Source organism: Pteropus alecto, unplaced genomic scaffold (assembly GCF_000325575.1).
Source record: "Pteropus alecto unplaced genomic scaffold, ASM32557v1 scaffold72, whole genome shotgun sequence".
Lineage (NCBI taxonomy): Eukaryota > Metazoa > Chordata > Mammalia > Chiroptera > Pteropodidae > Pteropus > Pteropus alecto.
In genome coordinates, this window is record NW_006436811.1 from 22551470 (window position 1) to 22565769 (window position 14300).

General features: G+C 38.5%; 1 protein-coding gene across 4 annotated transcripts in view; it reads right to left on the reverse strand.

The window, feature by feature from the left end:
- The window catches only part of ABCC4 (ATP binding cassette subfamily C member 4), a 225002-nt gene that overhangs the window by 72143 nt on the left and 138559 nt on the right, over positions 1-14300 (reverse strand). For all 4 annotated transcript variants that reach the window (XM_015590902.2, XM_025048202.1, XM_006913812.3 and 1 more), the window contains one exon: positions 6884-6963. In XM_015590902.2, coding sequence (XP_015446388.1) covers positions 6884-6963 — 80 coding nt within the window. The remainder of the gene's footprint in view (positions 1-6883; positions 6964-14300) is intronic.

A 14300-nucleotide genomic window follows, 5' to 3' on the forward strand; every position in this document is an offset into this window, starting at 1 on the left:
AGAGACTTTTACTGGTCCTTAATGAAGGTTCATTTGAGGATGGGCTAAAGGCATGCAAACACACACAGACACAGGAGCACACCAACAGTCAGTCTAGCGGGCATGCAATTTCTCCCCAAGAGTTATACAAAGATTAGATTTAAGGGCTAGGAAATTTAAATTTTACTATTTAGGCATAGGCTCCTTTGTAACACAAATCACCAGCAAATAGAGCAAAATAAAATCTATTTAGATATATATTCTAAGATAATGCTGCACTGGGAGAAAAGGCTGTGTGTCCCTGTCTCAGGGTTAGGGGACTGTTCCACAGCCAGTCTCAGAGGAAGTTGGAGTCTGGGGATCCCTTAAAGGGTCTCACCCTTCTATGACATATGAGAGTCTCTGGTTCAGGGAAGAAAATATACTTAAGTTCTGAAATAAGCAAATATGCTGGCATTTGAAATCAAGAACAAAGGTATCTGCTGGTATCAGAGGATCATTAGGCAGGTTAATCTATGTACCAGGGTATTCATCAGGCAAAGACGGAGTAAACAAAGAAATAATAAAAGGCAAGTCTTTCTTATAAAGTGTTAAATAAATTATCTGAGCTCTCTTTTAAGGGAATGGGAAGGAATAAGCTGAGGAAAAGTATATAGAATAAACACTTCAGAAGTTTAATAAAAATTAAAATGAAAATGATCAAGTATCTTTTAAGCATTATGAAATACACCAAGGATACATAGAATCATTAAAAATGAGTTCATACACACTTGACATTAACTATACCCTTTTAAACAAAACTGAACAACTCCCTTTAAGCTCCTTCCCCTTCTGATCCCTACTCTCAGCTGACAACACAGAGAAGAGAACGGTTCCCAAGTGGAAACTTGGCTTCCAACAGCACTTTCTGCCTCATCATCCATAGTGGTCTTCTCCTCTCATCTTGGATCAAAGGTCACTTCCTAGAAGCTTTGCAGTCCTCCTGGATCAGGCTCCCTAACTGCCTTTAGCTCCTACCCCCTGTCCACCTTCCAGGACTTCCTGTGTGGCACGTCAGCATTCCAAACACAGCAAGGGATGAATTTCAAGATTTCTTCCTCTCCTTACTCACCACTGTACCTCAGGACCACAACTCTAATCCCTGTTTATTGAAGGGTGGGAGAGACAGAGGGATCTACCATCTACCACCACCATCATACACATAAACTAACAAACCCAAACAACCCAGTGGCAGCTCAGTAGACCCTGCATTCCAAATGGGCCTGTCCTCTTTGAGTCACACTCCTTCAAAGAGTAGTCTGCCCTCTTCTCAACTTTCTCTGCTCCTCTTTGATTTTCAGCCTTTGTAATCTGGCCTCCTTCTGTCCTAAACCTGCTCTGGATTAGACACCTCCTAATCCCCAAATCCAAATGACAACTTTCTGTCTACCCTTCCCTTTGCATTTAACATACCTATCTTCCTTTGGTTTCCCCAACACTGATTTTCCTCCCCTCTTGCTGTTCATTCTATGTCTCCTCTGCTTGGCTTCTGTCCCTGTTTTCTCTGTAAATATCAAGGCTTCCACAGAGTTCTGATCCTGGCCCCTAAAATGCTTCACTCTCTCTGGACAATCTTAACCATCCTCACAGATTCAACTACTGCTTGCTCAGTGACAAATATGCAGGCTCTACTCTCAGCCTAGGTTTCTCTCTTCTACACCAGACCCATACTTCCAACTACCTGCAGGGGGCCTCCACCTGGAGGTCTCATAACTTTGAAATGAATGGCAGAGCTGGGGTTGGAAATCAGATTTGTCTCATGCTAAAGCCTTATCCATTCTCCCACACAGTAACCTTCCTATCAAAACTTATCACACAGCATTCTAATTGCTGACTTTCTATCTGTCTCTCCCAGAAAAGAGTGCCATATGGAAGAAAGGAATTAAATTTCATTCAATATGGTGCCTAGCACACAGGACACAATAAATGCTTGTCAGATGAATGAAGATAAAGGCTCCATCTTTTTCATCCTTACATCCCAGCACATAGTAAGAGTTTAATAAAAGATTGGTGGAAAAAACCAAAAAGGACGATGTCATAGGAATGAGAAATACTGAATTACAAATCCATATATCACAAGTATATAATAAGAATAATTCTTTTCTTTTGGGAGAAATTTCAAGATTTCCATTATATATCTAGTTGTAAATATATTCACAAAACAACACATCTGCCCATCAAATATTACAAATATATCTGTATTATTAAAATTATTAATCATTAATTTTGATCATGAATAAAATTAAAATTAAAACATATTATTGTTAAAACATTGCGAATATTACATAGGCATGGCACCTCTATTAATTAAATAAATCTTTCTCAAGAAAATCAAAGACTAGATTTATGCTGCTGGTATTTGTGCCATGGTATTAGAAAGTCAGTCAAACACTTAAAAATGTGAATTTTAATGATTGCCTCTATGTTTTCATTTCTTTGTTTACCAATATACACTATGGTTTGAAGGCCAAAGTGTAGTGAAAAAAATTTCTCCTCACTGATTTCTCATGTCTTAGGTCTAGATAAAGATCTTTATACTATTTGTATTTGTATTTCTATTTCATTTTTATGTGTGAAGAACTATGTTCTAGCTTAATAATAACTTGGTTTTAAAAATATTATTAATACTCAAGGCTTTTATGATTTTTGACAAGCAGACAAACAAAACACGTTTGAACACCACTTTGATAAGCCATATATGTACTGCGAGTCATTGGCTAACTTATCTGATAAGCCCAGGGCAACCCTGAGGTAACCTGTAGACTTGTTATTTTGTATTGTATAAATTATTTCCTATGATATATTCAGAAACTTCCCTCACTCTGGCCTACTCTTCCAAAATGCCTCGTTGGTTAAAAATTGACCTTTCTTCATCCACATCTGTGTTCCATTCAGGTTCCAAAATCTCCAATATTAGCCCCACTGTTCTTTCTAACTCTAAAGCAGGACAACGGTAAATGACACGCATTTTCAAAATTAGCTGTGTCACCGTATTGCATTAGCATGGATATGGATAGTTAACTATCCAAACAAAACAAAACAAAAAATAAACAAAACCCACAAATGTCCACACAAATACTAATCTTCCGTTGACGTCCAAGGAACAAAGTTAGGTAAATAACCTCTATGTGGCCAGCAAATTTGCTCACATTTGAAACAGAATTTTCTTATATCAGTCATTTAGTCAGTAGTGTAATAAAATCTGTCCCTGGTTTCTGACTTGCTTCTCCATAGTGCACCAACTCTAGCCACTATGGCACAAATGAAAGGTTGCATTCTCTCTCAGGTCTCTCCCCAGTTCCTCAGCATCAGACTCAACTGGAAACAATCAAGTTCTAACCTAATGGTCCACATTTATGAACTCTTACTTACAAAACCAACAAAACTATCATTGTCTTACAGAAAAATAAATCAAACATGCACACTCTGGTTTAAAAGTTCACATGGATAAATGCAATTTACATTAGTTCTGTATCTATTTGATTTTAATTCTCCAGAAAAGCATAAGCCTATGCATATCTTTAGTAGTAGGGAGAAAAACATTAAACAAGACCATCTTAGTTTGAATATTCTGATAAATGGGAAGCTTAATTCCCCGTTCATGTAGGCACCTAAACTTTGGATTATCAGTTTGCATCCTATATGTTATCATATATCCTGCCATGTTCTTTCCGGTTAAGAATACCAGATGATAGGTGGATAAGGACCACATCTCCTGCGAGATAACACTAAGGGTAACTTCTTCACAAGGAAATTCCCAGCCCTTTTAAAACTCTGTTGCTTCAATTAACTCAGCTGTTAGGTTTAGAAGGACTCACAGTCCGTGAGCTTCTCCAAGCTTCGGATTGTTACCCAGAAAATCTGATGAGAGACATTAAAATTGAGGGCCTCCTGATGTCAGTAGCAGGTTTTGCTAATGACATTAAAAGCAAAGGCAGACAGGCGATGTTTTATCCTCTCCATTCCAAAAAAGGCTAACAAAACTTTTTTTGGAAGAGTTTCATGAGCTAGAAAAGATGCCTAAAAGTCATTTCCAGTTCAGATTCCCATGCAATTGAGAGGGTGCTATTATACACAGAGATTATACTCATAATACCTGCATGTTTTACCTGACTAGTACTTCAACTTTAAAAATTTATTAGAGGAGTGAGTCAAAGCAGATTCAATTTCTTTCAAAACACTAACCATCCTACCACCATCCCCCCCAAAAACCCCAAAACTAGATCAACCACTTAAGCAAAGCCATGAGGTGAATCAAGCTGATTGTCATTTTGACCTTGCTGCGCTTTAATTCAGGAGCCTATTTAGAAATGTAACGAGCAACCCTCTTCATTCGGCTCAGCTAGCAGAGCTAATAGGCTTCTAATTAATTTCCAGAAGATGGCTGTTATAACTAACAGGTTTTAAACATTTGGTTGATTGGGGAAAATGAATTGAATATAATGTATTTGATTTGGAAAATTAGTTTTCATTTTATGTGCTTACCATAATAGTGTTTATTTTAAGTTTACATGATTCCATTAAGAATCCCAGAACACCACCAGGTTGTTTTTGTCCTTACAGAGTCCTATCCAACTTAAAAAAAAAAAATCTATTTACATTTTGATTTTTGTTGGCCTTTATTTGAGGTCAGGTTAAATCCATTTTTGTGGCTTTAATAAAAATCTTCTCTTGTTAATATAGCAACAGGCCCAAATACTTCAAAATGATCCCTGTGATACCTCAGTCAAAAGCCCACTCATCGAATGCAAATCCTCTGGAGAAAGGCTTCTGCACACAAAGTAAGATGAACCAGTTACTGCTTTGTTTATGAAGTTTCACTTGATTCCTCCTGACAACCATTTAAACAATGAATGTTGGGAAATGTCCCTCAAAGAATCAACAACAATGGCAGGGATCAGAGCTTTTATATTTAGCTAATACTATTTTTAAAAGAGAAAATATTTCTTCCTGAAGGGATTATGGAAAGCCTTATTAAAGACACCTGCAAACAAAACAAGTGACAATAGATCTCTATCATAATTGATAACTGAGTTATTCTTTATTACAAAGCTCCTTTCTTGGAAACAATAATAGCGAGATTTACCTTTGCTATTAGATTCAAAAAATCAGCTAATTGGGACTACTGGTATTCAACAATGATAAGGTTCTCCAAGATTAAGCGAGGGGATAATAAAAAGACCCTTGTCTCTCAGGTTAAAGAACAGCAGACTAGAATTGTCTCTCCTCAGGCTGAGGATGTTTTATACTGAAAGCAGGTAGCATCTATCCCTGTCTCTCCATCTGTTATGCAAAAATATGTGAGGGATTCTAATAATGAGAGCTAACTATGTGCTAAGCACAGGCCAGCCAGCTTTAGAAACTCAACCATTGCCTAGCTTGCAGTTGCAATGAAACTGAAACTTTCACAAAATCTTCTCAAACTAATTAACAATCACGTCCAATGTGACACTGCTTTAATAAAAGATTGCTTCTTGGGGATAAATAACATAGCTAAACCCAGCACGACACATATAAAAAACAAGTTTGCAGAAGAGAAAAAAAATCAGACATCTTTGTTTGCGGTAAAAGCACTCTGCCTGAGTCTCAGCTTACCTCACACTAGTAAACACTGGATGCCTTTGCCCATGGGCTATGCTGTTTGCAGTCAGATATTCACTGCTGCATTTCTGTGTGACTAAGAGGAAAGCCTGTAATCATCCCAGGCCTATTACTGATTTTTCGGACATAGCTAATTTTCCAAATTAAGTAATTCTGTCTCCTTTTATAACAGTGGCCCCAGAAGAAATTAGAAAGTGTGTGAGGTGGGGGTTGGGAGGGGGAGCATCAGGATCAACCCATAACTGCACACTCCAACTGTAGCATTTCTACTTCCTGGCTTTAAAATGACTTCGTGATTAGACTGCTGTAAACTGGCACTTATGAAAGTAAAAAAGGTTCATGAAGTATTAGCAACAGCAGCTGCAATTTTAGAACATGTGAAGCTTTTGATTAATGCATTTCATTTCCAAAATAAACACTTGGAAATAAAGAAGTTCCCCAGCCTGAATCACTGAAAAGTAGACAGAATTAAACAACAGAAAAACATCCCACATGAGCAACAATACTGAATGAGGAGATGAGAGATGAGATGACCCAACATTATTCTTTAAAACCTCAAGTTCACAGACAAAACAAATGCTTTATAAAAGGTATTTCTGTGGGATTGTTGGTTTTCCTTTAAAAAGACACCTTAAGACTTAGAGCAATCAACGTGTGAAAGAAAAGCTGCCCAGAAAAACAAAAAAGACATTTTCTGAGATGACTTTGATCCTGTTCTCAAATTATTGGTTTAAATGGACTTGCCTTTAAAGGCTTTGCATCTGCAATAACTGCTCTCTATTGTCCTTGTTAACAAAGTATTATTTTCACCTTATTATTACTAATCTTTTCTTTGTAAGTAACCACACCTGGTTTTATCCACAAAAAAAAAAAACGGTGCAGTAAATATTTTTCCTTTGTGGTAATACAATGCATAATTTAGTTAATCTAGGCTATCTTTCCGTGAGAGGTGATTGTTTCTATATTATGAAATGTGTTCAAGTGAACTCCACGCCAGATACCTGGAAGGCAGATGGAGAACCACTTACCAAGCATGTAGCTGCTTCGAACCAACCTTGACATGACTGTGTAGCCACTCCTACACATGAGGTATTACTCATGTTAACTTAGCCTCCAAATCATCACCACACCTTTCTTTGACAAACATGACCTTTTATTAAGATAACATGACACATCACTAGGCTGAAAGGCCCACCCTTAGTCTCCATGAGAGGGCCCTGGAAAATTGGAAACTTTTGTTTTCTGTTTAAGAATTTGACATTACCTGGATGAAATCTAGAACTGTCAGGGGCAGCAAGTCATCTATATGTCCAATGTCTTTGGAGAAACGATTTAAAATTCTTCCTGCAAGAATAGGATACGAGAAATTATTCATTTCCGCCAGACAGACCCTTTAAGAGACACAATCCACAAACAAATCAAAACAATATTTTAAATGCATATATATTTAATATATTATGCATTCATATGAAGTAAGCCAATGTCAGTGGTAAAGAAAAAGAAAATACATGATACCTAAAGAGAAACAAAATACCACCAAATGGCAGTGGGCGGGGAGCTGAAATTTGGCCCTGATTTCTAAAGGAGGGAAAATAATCTTGTTACAGTTATTGGGAAATGTTGGTGGATTTTAGAAGTTTCTCTCCTTTTAGATCCCATCTAAAACTTCAACCTGAGTGCTAGGTAGGTAAATAAGCAATTGCAAATTACATAAATTAATCCTAATTGTTACGCCAATTTTGCTTCAGTTATCAGAATTAATTTTGCTAAGTAATACTTGTTAAATAAATGTAATTTTAACTTCTATTTTTTCCCCCCAGGATGGTTCACAGCACTTCTCATTTTGGAAAAATTTAGAATCGTCATTTTCAAATTGTGAGTTTACTACCAGAGTAGTAAGTCGTTATTCTCAGAGGTGCACTGGGTACAACAAACACAGACTTACTCCTAAATATCCAAGAAGAGGAATATAGGAAGGAAAACGGAAATATTATTTACTGATTAAAGATCATTTATTACAGATTTTCTCCGTGCCCCACCCCCGCCCCAGAATCCAAGAAAACATTATATCCTAAAGGCTTCAGAATCGAAAGGTCAGAACTAATTTCTAATAAAGATTGTCTTTCAAATGATTTAATTAAAAAAAAAAAATTGAAGCTACACACACACACATGCACACACATACAGAGAGCTTATTTTGGTGTAGGCAACTCCTGAGAAATGTGTTTATCTAGGCCCTAAACTGTAATTGATGCTTTAGGAAACCTAACTGCAAATGAGGTGGATGTGGAGCTTCTCCGTGCTGTTCCCAACATTTGTCAGAGGTGACTTTCTCTGGAGGCCCTTCCTACTAAGCCACAACCAGGCCACAAAGGCTGAGTTTCCACTGCTGGAGAAATGGTCAGAGGCTGAGCTTCCACTGCTGGAGAAATGCTGCCTCTGCAATCCTCCCACATGGCACCTGGGCTCAGCCAGGAAGCGTAGGGTGTGCCTGAGCGAGGAGCTGGGGCAATCCGAGGCTTTCGCGCTTGGCCAGGCCACACTATTACAAGCTGGGCCTCAATTTTCCTTTCTCAGACTTAGAAAACACAGACTCCAGAAACCATCTCTCAGTGACACCTTTGGCAGGCCCTGTAATAACTTTTCTGAGCCTCTAATAATACCTCCTTTAGAGGGTAATTCGAAGGATTAAATGGGCTCATGCATGTGAAAGAACCGAGTCACAATGCCAGACACGCCAGACACGTAAACAGGTGCTCAAAACCAAAATAAAACAAAACAAACAAAAAAAACCCAAGGTGAGATAATTACTATTACCCATGGGTCTGCTGCATGTCACCTGAGAAAGTCTACTGCTGGGCACTGTGCTATCCCATGGTCGACTAGTTACAATGAAGATTCTGATTCAGCAACTTTAGAGTGGAGCTGGAGATCCCGCATTTCTACCAAGCTCTCAGGCGATGCCCTTTCTGCTATTTCTCAGACCAGGTTTTGAGAGACAAGAGGCCTGGTTATTATTCACTCAGTTGTCCTTGAGAAAAATTAACATCAGATGGGCAATTTTTCACATATCCTGATGAATTCTGTGGCCTACCTAGTTACGTTTTACCTTCTCAAAATATCAAGAGCAAAATAAGAAAAATACACGTGAAAAATGTTAAGGATGGTTTAACTGCTTGTTATTTCTTCAACAGAAAAGTACAACATTTTAACATAGGCAGGATTCAGAAGCATTGCAAATATGGTTCAGCTTAAAAAATGTTGAAAACGATCTTCAAATTAAAAACAAAAAAACATGAAAAAAGCTATGCAGAGATAATAATGTGGGAGTCTTAAGGTCTAAGACACCCATGGTTAGGTAACAGTGCTAGGTAGGTAAAATACAAGGAAAACACTACTGAGAAAAACCATCTCCCTGCATAGCTACTACAATCACTGAACTGAATGTCAAAGATAGTAAAAAACATATATATAAAATTTTATTCATCAATAAGCTTAGTGTAGAAAATGTTAGATTAAAAGGTTTAATAGTTAATTGCTTGCTCTAAGAAACAAGAGAATGAATGATATTTGCAGAATATTTCATCTGGTTTTGCAATAGACTGTTGTAATCAGAGTTGTGATTTCAAGTTCACGGCCTCATAGTCAAAGTTTTCTCAATGGTCTCCAAATCAAATCCTTACAATGAATTCCCTTCACAACATGCCATGCCTCTCGACCCAAATGACATTTGGCACCTGCTGGAATATCTCCAGGGATGTAGAAGGAAGGGGGATTCACTGTAAACAGGGGAGACCCAGTCCATTTTCAGGCTGTTCTGCTAGACAAGACTTTCTTACACTAAACCGAATCTTGCCTTCCTTGATCATCCAACCTCTGCTGCTTATTCTGTCCTGATAACCACATGGAGTAAATCTAATTTCTCTTGACACAACAGCCCTTCAAATGCTTGAAGAAAGCTAATCAAATCCTTTCCAGACTTCTCACAATCAACTAGTCCTTGGTGCCCCAATTATCCTTCATAAGGCATGGTGTCCTATCTTGGCCATTGTCTCCAGCCCAGACTTAGATGGCCAGTCTCAGTTAATGCTTTGTGCCCAGGATTAAAACCAATACCTCAGGTATTATTTGATCACCTGGAAGTAAAGTGGTAACACCATCTCTCCATTCTACACAGGATATATCCAATCACGAAGCCAACAGTAAATTCTGGTGATCAGATTTTTTGGACACAAACAAGTCTACAACAAGTCGATAATGTAGTATGCGCAATTTTAATTTTTTCTTTAATGTTCTTATTTTTCTACAACGACTATGCATTACCTTTTTTTTTTTTAAGTAAAGAAAGGGGAGACAGAGAGAACAATTGGGAAGAGAGGGGGAGAGGAGGAATGGGGTGAAGGGAGGTGGAAGGGGGAGGAGGAGTGAGATAGAGGGAGGTACCCCTTGGGGTCCATACTATCAGAGAACCACTCACGGTCATTTTAACTGCTCTGGTTCATACTATTCTATCTTGTCCACAAGACAGAAAATATTATGAAACATGCCACCAAACTTCTTGTCAACATACGAATTCATTACTGACCATATTTTAAGAACTGATACTACAATCTAAGCTGGAGTCGGTCACCCTAGAATTCTGACACCTCTCCCATATCTAGGATTCCTCAGCTTATTTATAATCAAACTGTAATTTAAAACTTAGAAGTCTAGTTTGGGCCCCATTCCTTTTTCTTCAAAAACAAGGGATATATTTACCTATCAAAATATTGAGGTATATTTTACATCTCATAAAATTCACTCATTTCAGGTATACAATTCAATGAATTTTAGTAACTTAACTGAGTGATGCAATCATTACCACAAAATAAATTTTAAGACTTTTTTATCCCTCCACAAGACCCCTATGCCATTTATAGTGACTCCCTATTTCCCACCCCCAGCATCAGTAAATCTATTTATTTTCTCTATAAATCTGCCTTTTCCCACCCCCAGCCTCAGTAAATCTTTTTACTTTCTCTATAAATCTGCCTTTTCAGTACATATCATAAACATGGAATCGTACATTATGAGGGTCTCTGTGTCTGGCTTCTTTCACTTAGCCTAACTTTTTTGAGATTCATCCATGATGTAGAGTATGTCAGTAGTTCCTTCCTTTTGAGCCACATTCTCTAGCATGGAAGTGGTCTTAGGTACCAGCAAAAAAGACCCTATTTCAGGCCATACCACACCCAACCTTAGGGTAAGAGCATATGTGTCTTGTGGACTCTTCGATACTGTGAACTTCTTTATATGTACCCATATTTAGCTTCACTGATGGTTCTAGAACCCAACTCTTTTGGTAAGATTTGGCTGTTGGTTTGATAGCCCTAGAGAATCTGAAGCCAGAAATGCTGGGTCTGAGCTGAGCTCTGAGGCCGGGGAGCGTGCAGGGGAGAGGTGGGGAGAATAAGTAGAAGAACTACTGTTCTAGTGACAGGTGAAATCTAATTCCAAGTAGCCTATCGAAAGGAGGACAAAATCTCTCCAAACGAGCAGAGAATGACCTGTACCTTCCAAGAACGATGCCACATGATGGCACAAAGCTGGTCCAAAGGAGAGGGTGCTTAGTGGAGCCTGGAGATGGCCACTGGGCTGAAAAGGATCACTGTGTGCATGAGAGAGCTGTCGAGGAACTCAAGTAAGCCTGGACTTTCTACATGATTCTACACCAACTAATTTCAATTTAGACCAGAGTAAGAACAGGAGCTAGAGCTGTTAGAGTAGGTCATCTATATGGTGGCTGCTCAAAAAAAAAATGTCATGAAAAAGACAATAGGAATTAGGAAAGCATCACCAGAAAAACCACAAAGTCCTTGTCCTCCTCTGGCACTCAGTAGCAGCAGCCCTTTAGGCAACTCATCCAACCTCCACTGGATGAAAATCTCTTATTTGTAAAACAGAGATGATAATGTTTGTCTCAACTACCTCACAGGATAAAGGATTATGAGGATAAAAGATATCATGCTTATGAAGATACCTTCTAAATTGTAAGGTAGCACACACGTGCAAGGCGTTATTCATATTATCATTATGAGATTTTAGGGCTCTGAAGTTCACTAGGTCTAATAACTTCCTAACTTTGTCTTGTGAAGATTGAGACTTTGCAGAGGTCCCTTGAAGAATGAAGCAGAAGAGGAAATGGAGGCCAAGTTCACCCAGCTCGACACGCCACTTTTCTCCCTTACTGCCCATCCCCTCCCACCAGCCTCCTCATGAACAGAGCCCCTTACATCCATCTGGTCATTCAAATACAGACAGCCTTTGAAGAAAGGGTTCTGCAGCTAACAAACGTTCAAATCCCTTTGTAGACTACAGTCACTGTGATAGATAGGAGAATGCAAGGTCCCACCTTAGTCAGGGTGATACAATAATATTTTATAATAGGGCGGGTGCTACTGACAAGCCATCCTGGGATTCCCACACGGCAGAGGGGCAACACCTGAGACACCCCACTTTTCAGAATAACTTCCTTCAATACCCTTTACTAGCTCTTTTTTTTTTTTTTTTTGGTTCTTTTCTTTTCTTTATCTGGTTCTTTTCATCTTCACTCATTTTGTTACAATGACTTCCTGTTTGCTTACACATCACAAATCTTATCTCCACTTCCAAACTGCCAAGGACTTCCTTGTGCACTTGGCTGTCCTACAAAACATCTTAAACTCAACACATCTAAATTGAGCAGATTCCTTTGAAGTTAACCCACCACTACCCACGCCCAACTTCTCAAACTCTACCTTAGACCTCTGCCCAAACACCCAGCATGAAAACTTTCAAGTCACTTTTGAGTTATCTTTATGTCACATAATAATCAGCAGATCTTAACTTGTCCTTTAAAATAATCTCATTGATATCCTCATTACTTTGTCTATCAAATCAAATCTATCAAGATTTTTAGGAATAGTGAGAAGAGACAGAAAGAATACCTACTTAGCCTTCCTAGCATCAATCCTGACTGTATATACTTTTTCTGATGGGAGCCTATTCTTTCTTCTATTCGCCCACCAAGAACGTCCTCAGTCCCTGCTCAGCTCCACCTATCTGCTCAGCCTTACCCCTCTCTCTGTAAAACACTGGCTGACAAATGTAGCTCCCAGGCAATCTCCATTCACTTGAACTTCTCTGTTTTTACAGAACAGGTCTGGGATAATTGTGCCGCCCTCTTAGGAAGCCTCCACAGCCCTGGCCACAGCTAATTGACCAAAGATGCCCAGGGGGGAGTTAAACCACTGACTAATCATCAAGTCATTCAGATTCCCCTTCTCAAGAGGCCATGAGAGAAGCAAGAGAGTGGAGCAGACTCATCATCCAAAGCAAAGATGAAAGGCAAAGGAGCTTAGGTACATGCCCTATGACAGCAGCTCCAGCTGTTTGCCAGGAAAGTCACCCTTGTTCCATGAGATGCCGTTTCCTCTTAATCAAGCCCTCCTCATTTGAACTAACATAGGTAGATTCTGTCCCTAGCAACCCAAAAGCCTTGATCAGAACAATTATCATAGGTCCGAGAGTGCTTACTAAAATTAGATGGATTTTATAAAGTAAAATTTCCAAATTACTAATTACCCTTTTAAGTAACAAAACTCTTTATCTTTATTTTAGTCATTTTTGCATAAATTTTTTCATGTGGATTACAAACTTCTGTTTTCTTAAACAAAAGATACAGAACATAATAAATACATCCTTTCTTAACAACCCCAGAACTAATATTTTGAGCAGCAATGGTTTAACTGTTTTTAAACAGGGCAATGTCTTTTGGGGCTCCTTAAGATTACTCAGGATGCACTCCTACACTCCTAAACACTATGGTTTTATATTACTGCTTTCTGCTGACACATTTTCTGTTGCCCAGAGCCTGCCTCCAATTTCCAGTTTTACTTTTAGTAATGAGGACTAAGGAGGCCCTGCAACCAAGAAGGGCCTAAAACAAGACGCAGTATACTCTCAGAAAAGATATAAGCAATTTTCATGTTTAAAGGCAGTTTTTCTGACACTTTGATGAGAGACTGTTTTAGCTTGCTTCTAGACTCCCCCTGGAATCTGGGTATCTCAGAATACATCACAGTATAATCTATTTCGTGGTTTAACTACTTTTCATGTATGTTCGCCTTAAATTTACATCTAGATTATAAACCCTTTGTAAACATGGACCACATTTCATACACAACATATAACAAAATGCGAAGTGCCTGGGGTGGGGGTTGGGAGGTTCAAACTGAATTTGCTAAATACCATAAACTCAGTGGCTTTCCAACTTTTCGTTTTTTTTTTAACATGAGAAACTTTCTGTGCAGATGGACTCTTACACAAAATAACAAGCAAATCTATAAAATAAATATTTAAAAAGCAGCTCTTATTGAAGAGAGACTGTGAGACCTAGAAACCACTCAACAGCCATCTCTCTAAGTGTCAATCAGAGGGATACAACTGGAAAGGTTTGTTCTTATCACTACAGATTCCAACAATGCTTGAGTCTTTGATTTGTAAACACATCAGCATACTTACTAGGACGTTGAGGGCTCCTGAGTACCTGGATGGCATTAGATCAGAAATAGCCCAACACTCATAATAACAATGCTTCCCAAACTTTAATATGTACACGAATATCTCAGGGATCTGGTTAAAATGTATATTCTCAAGAGTTC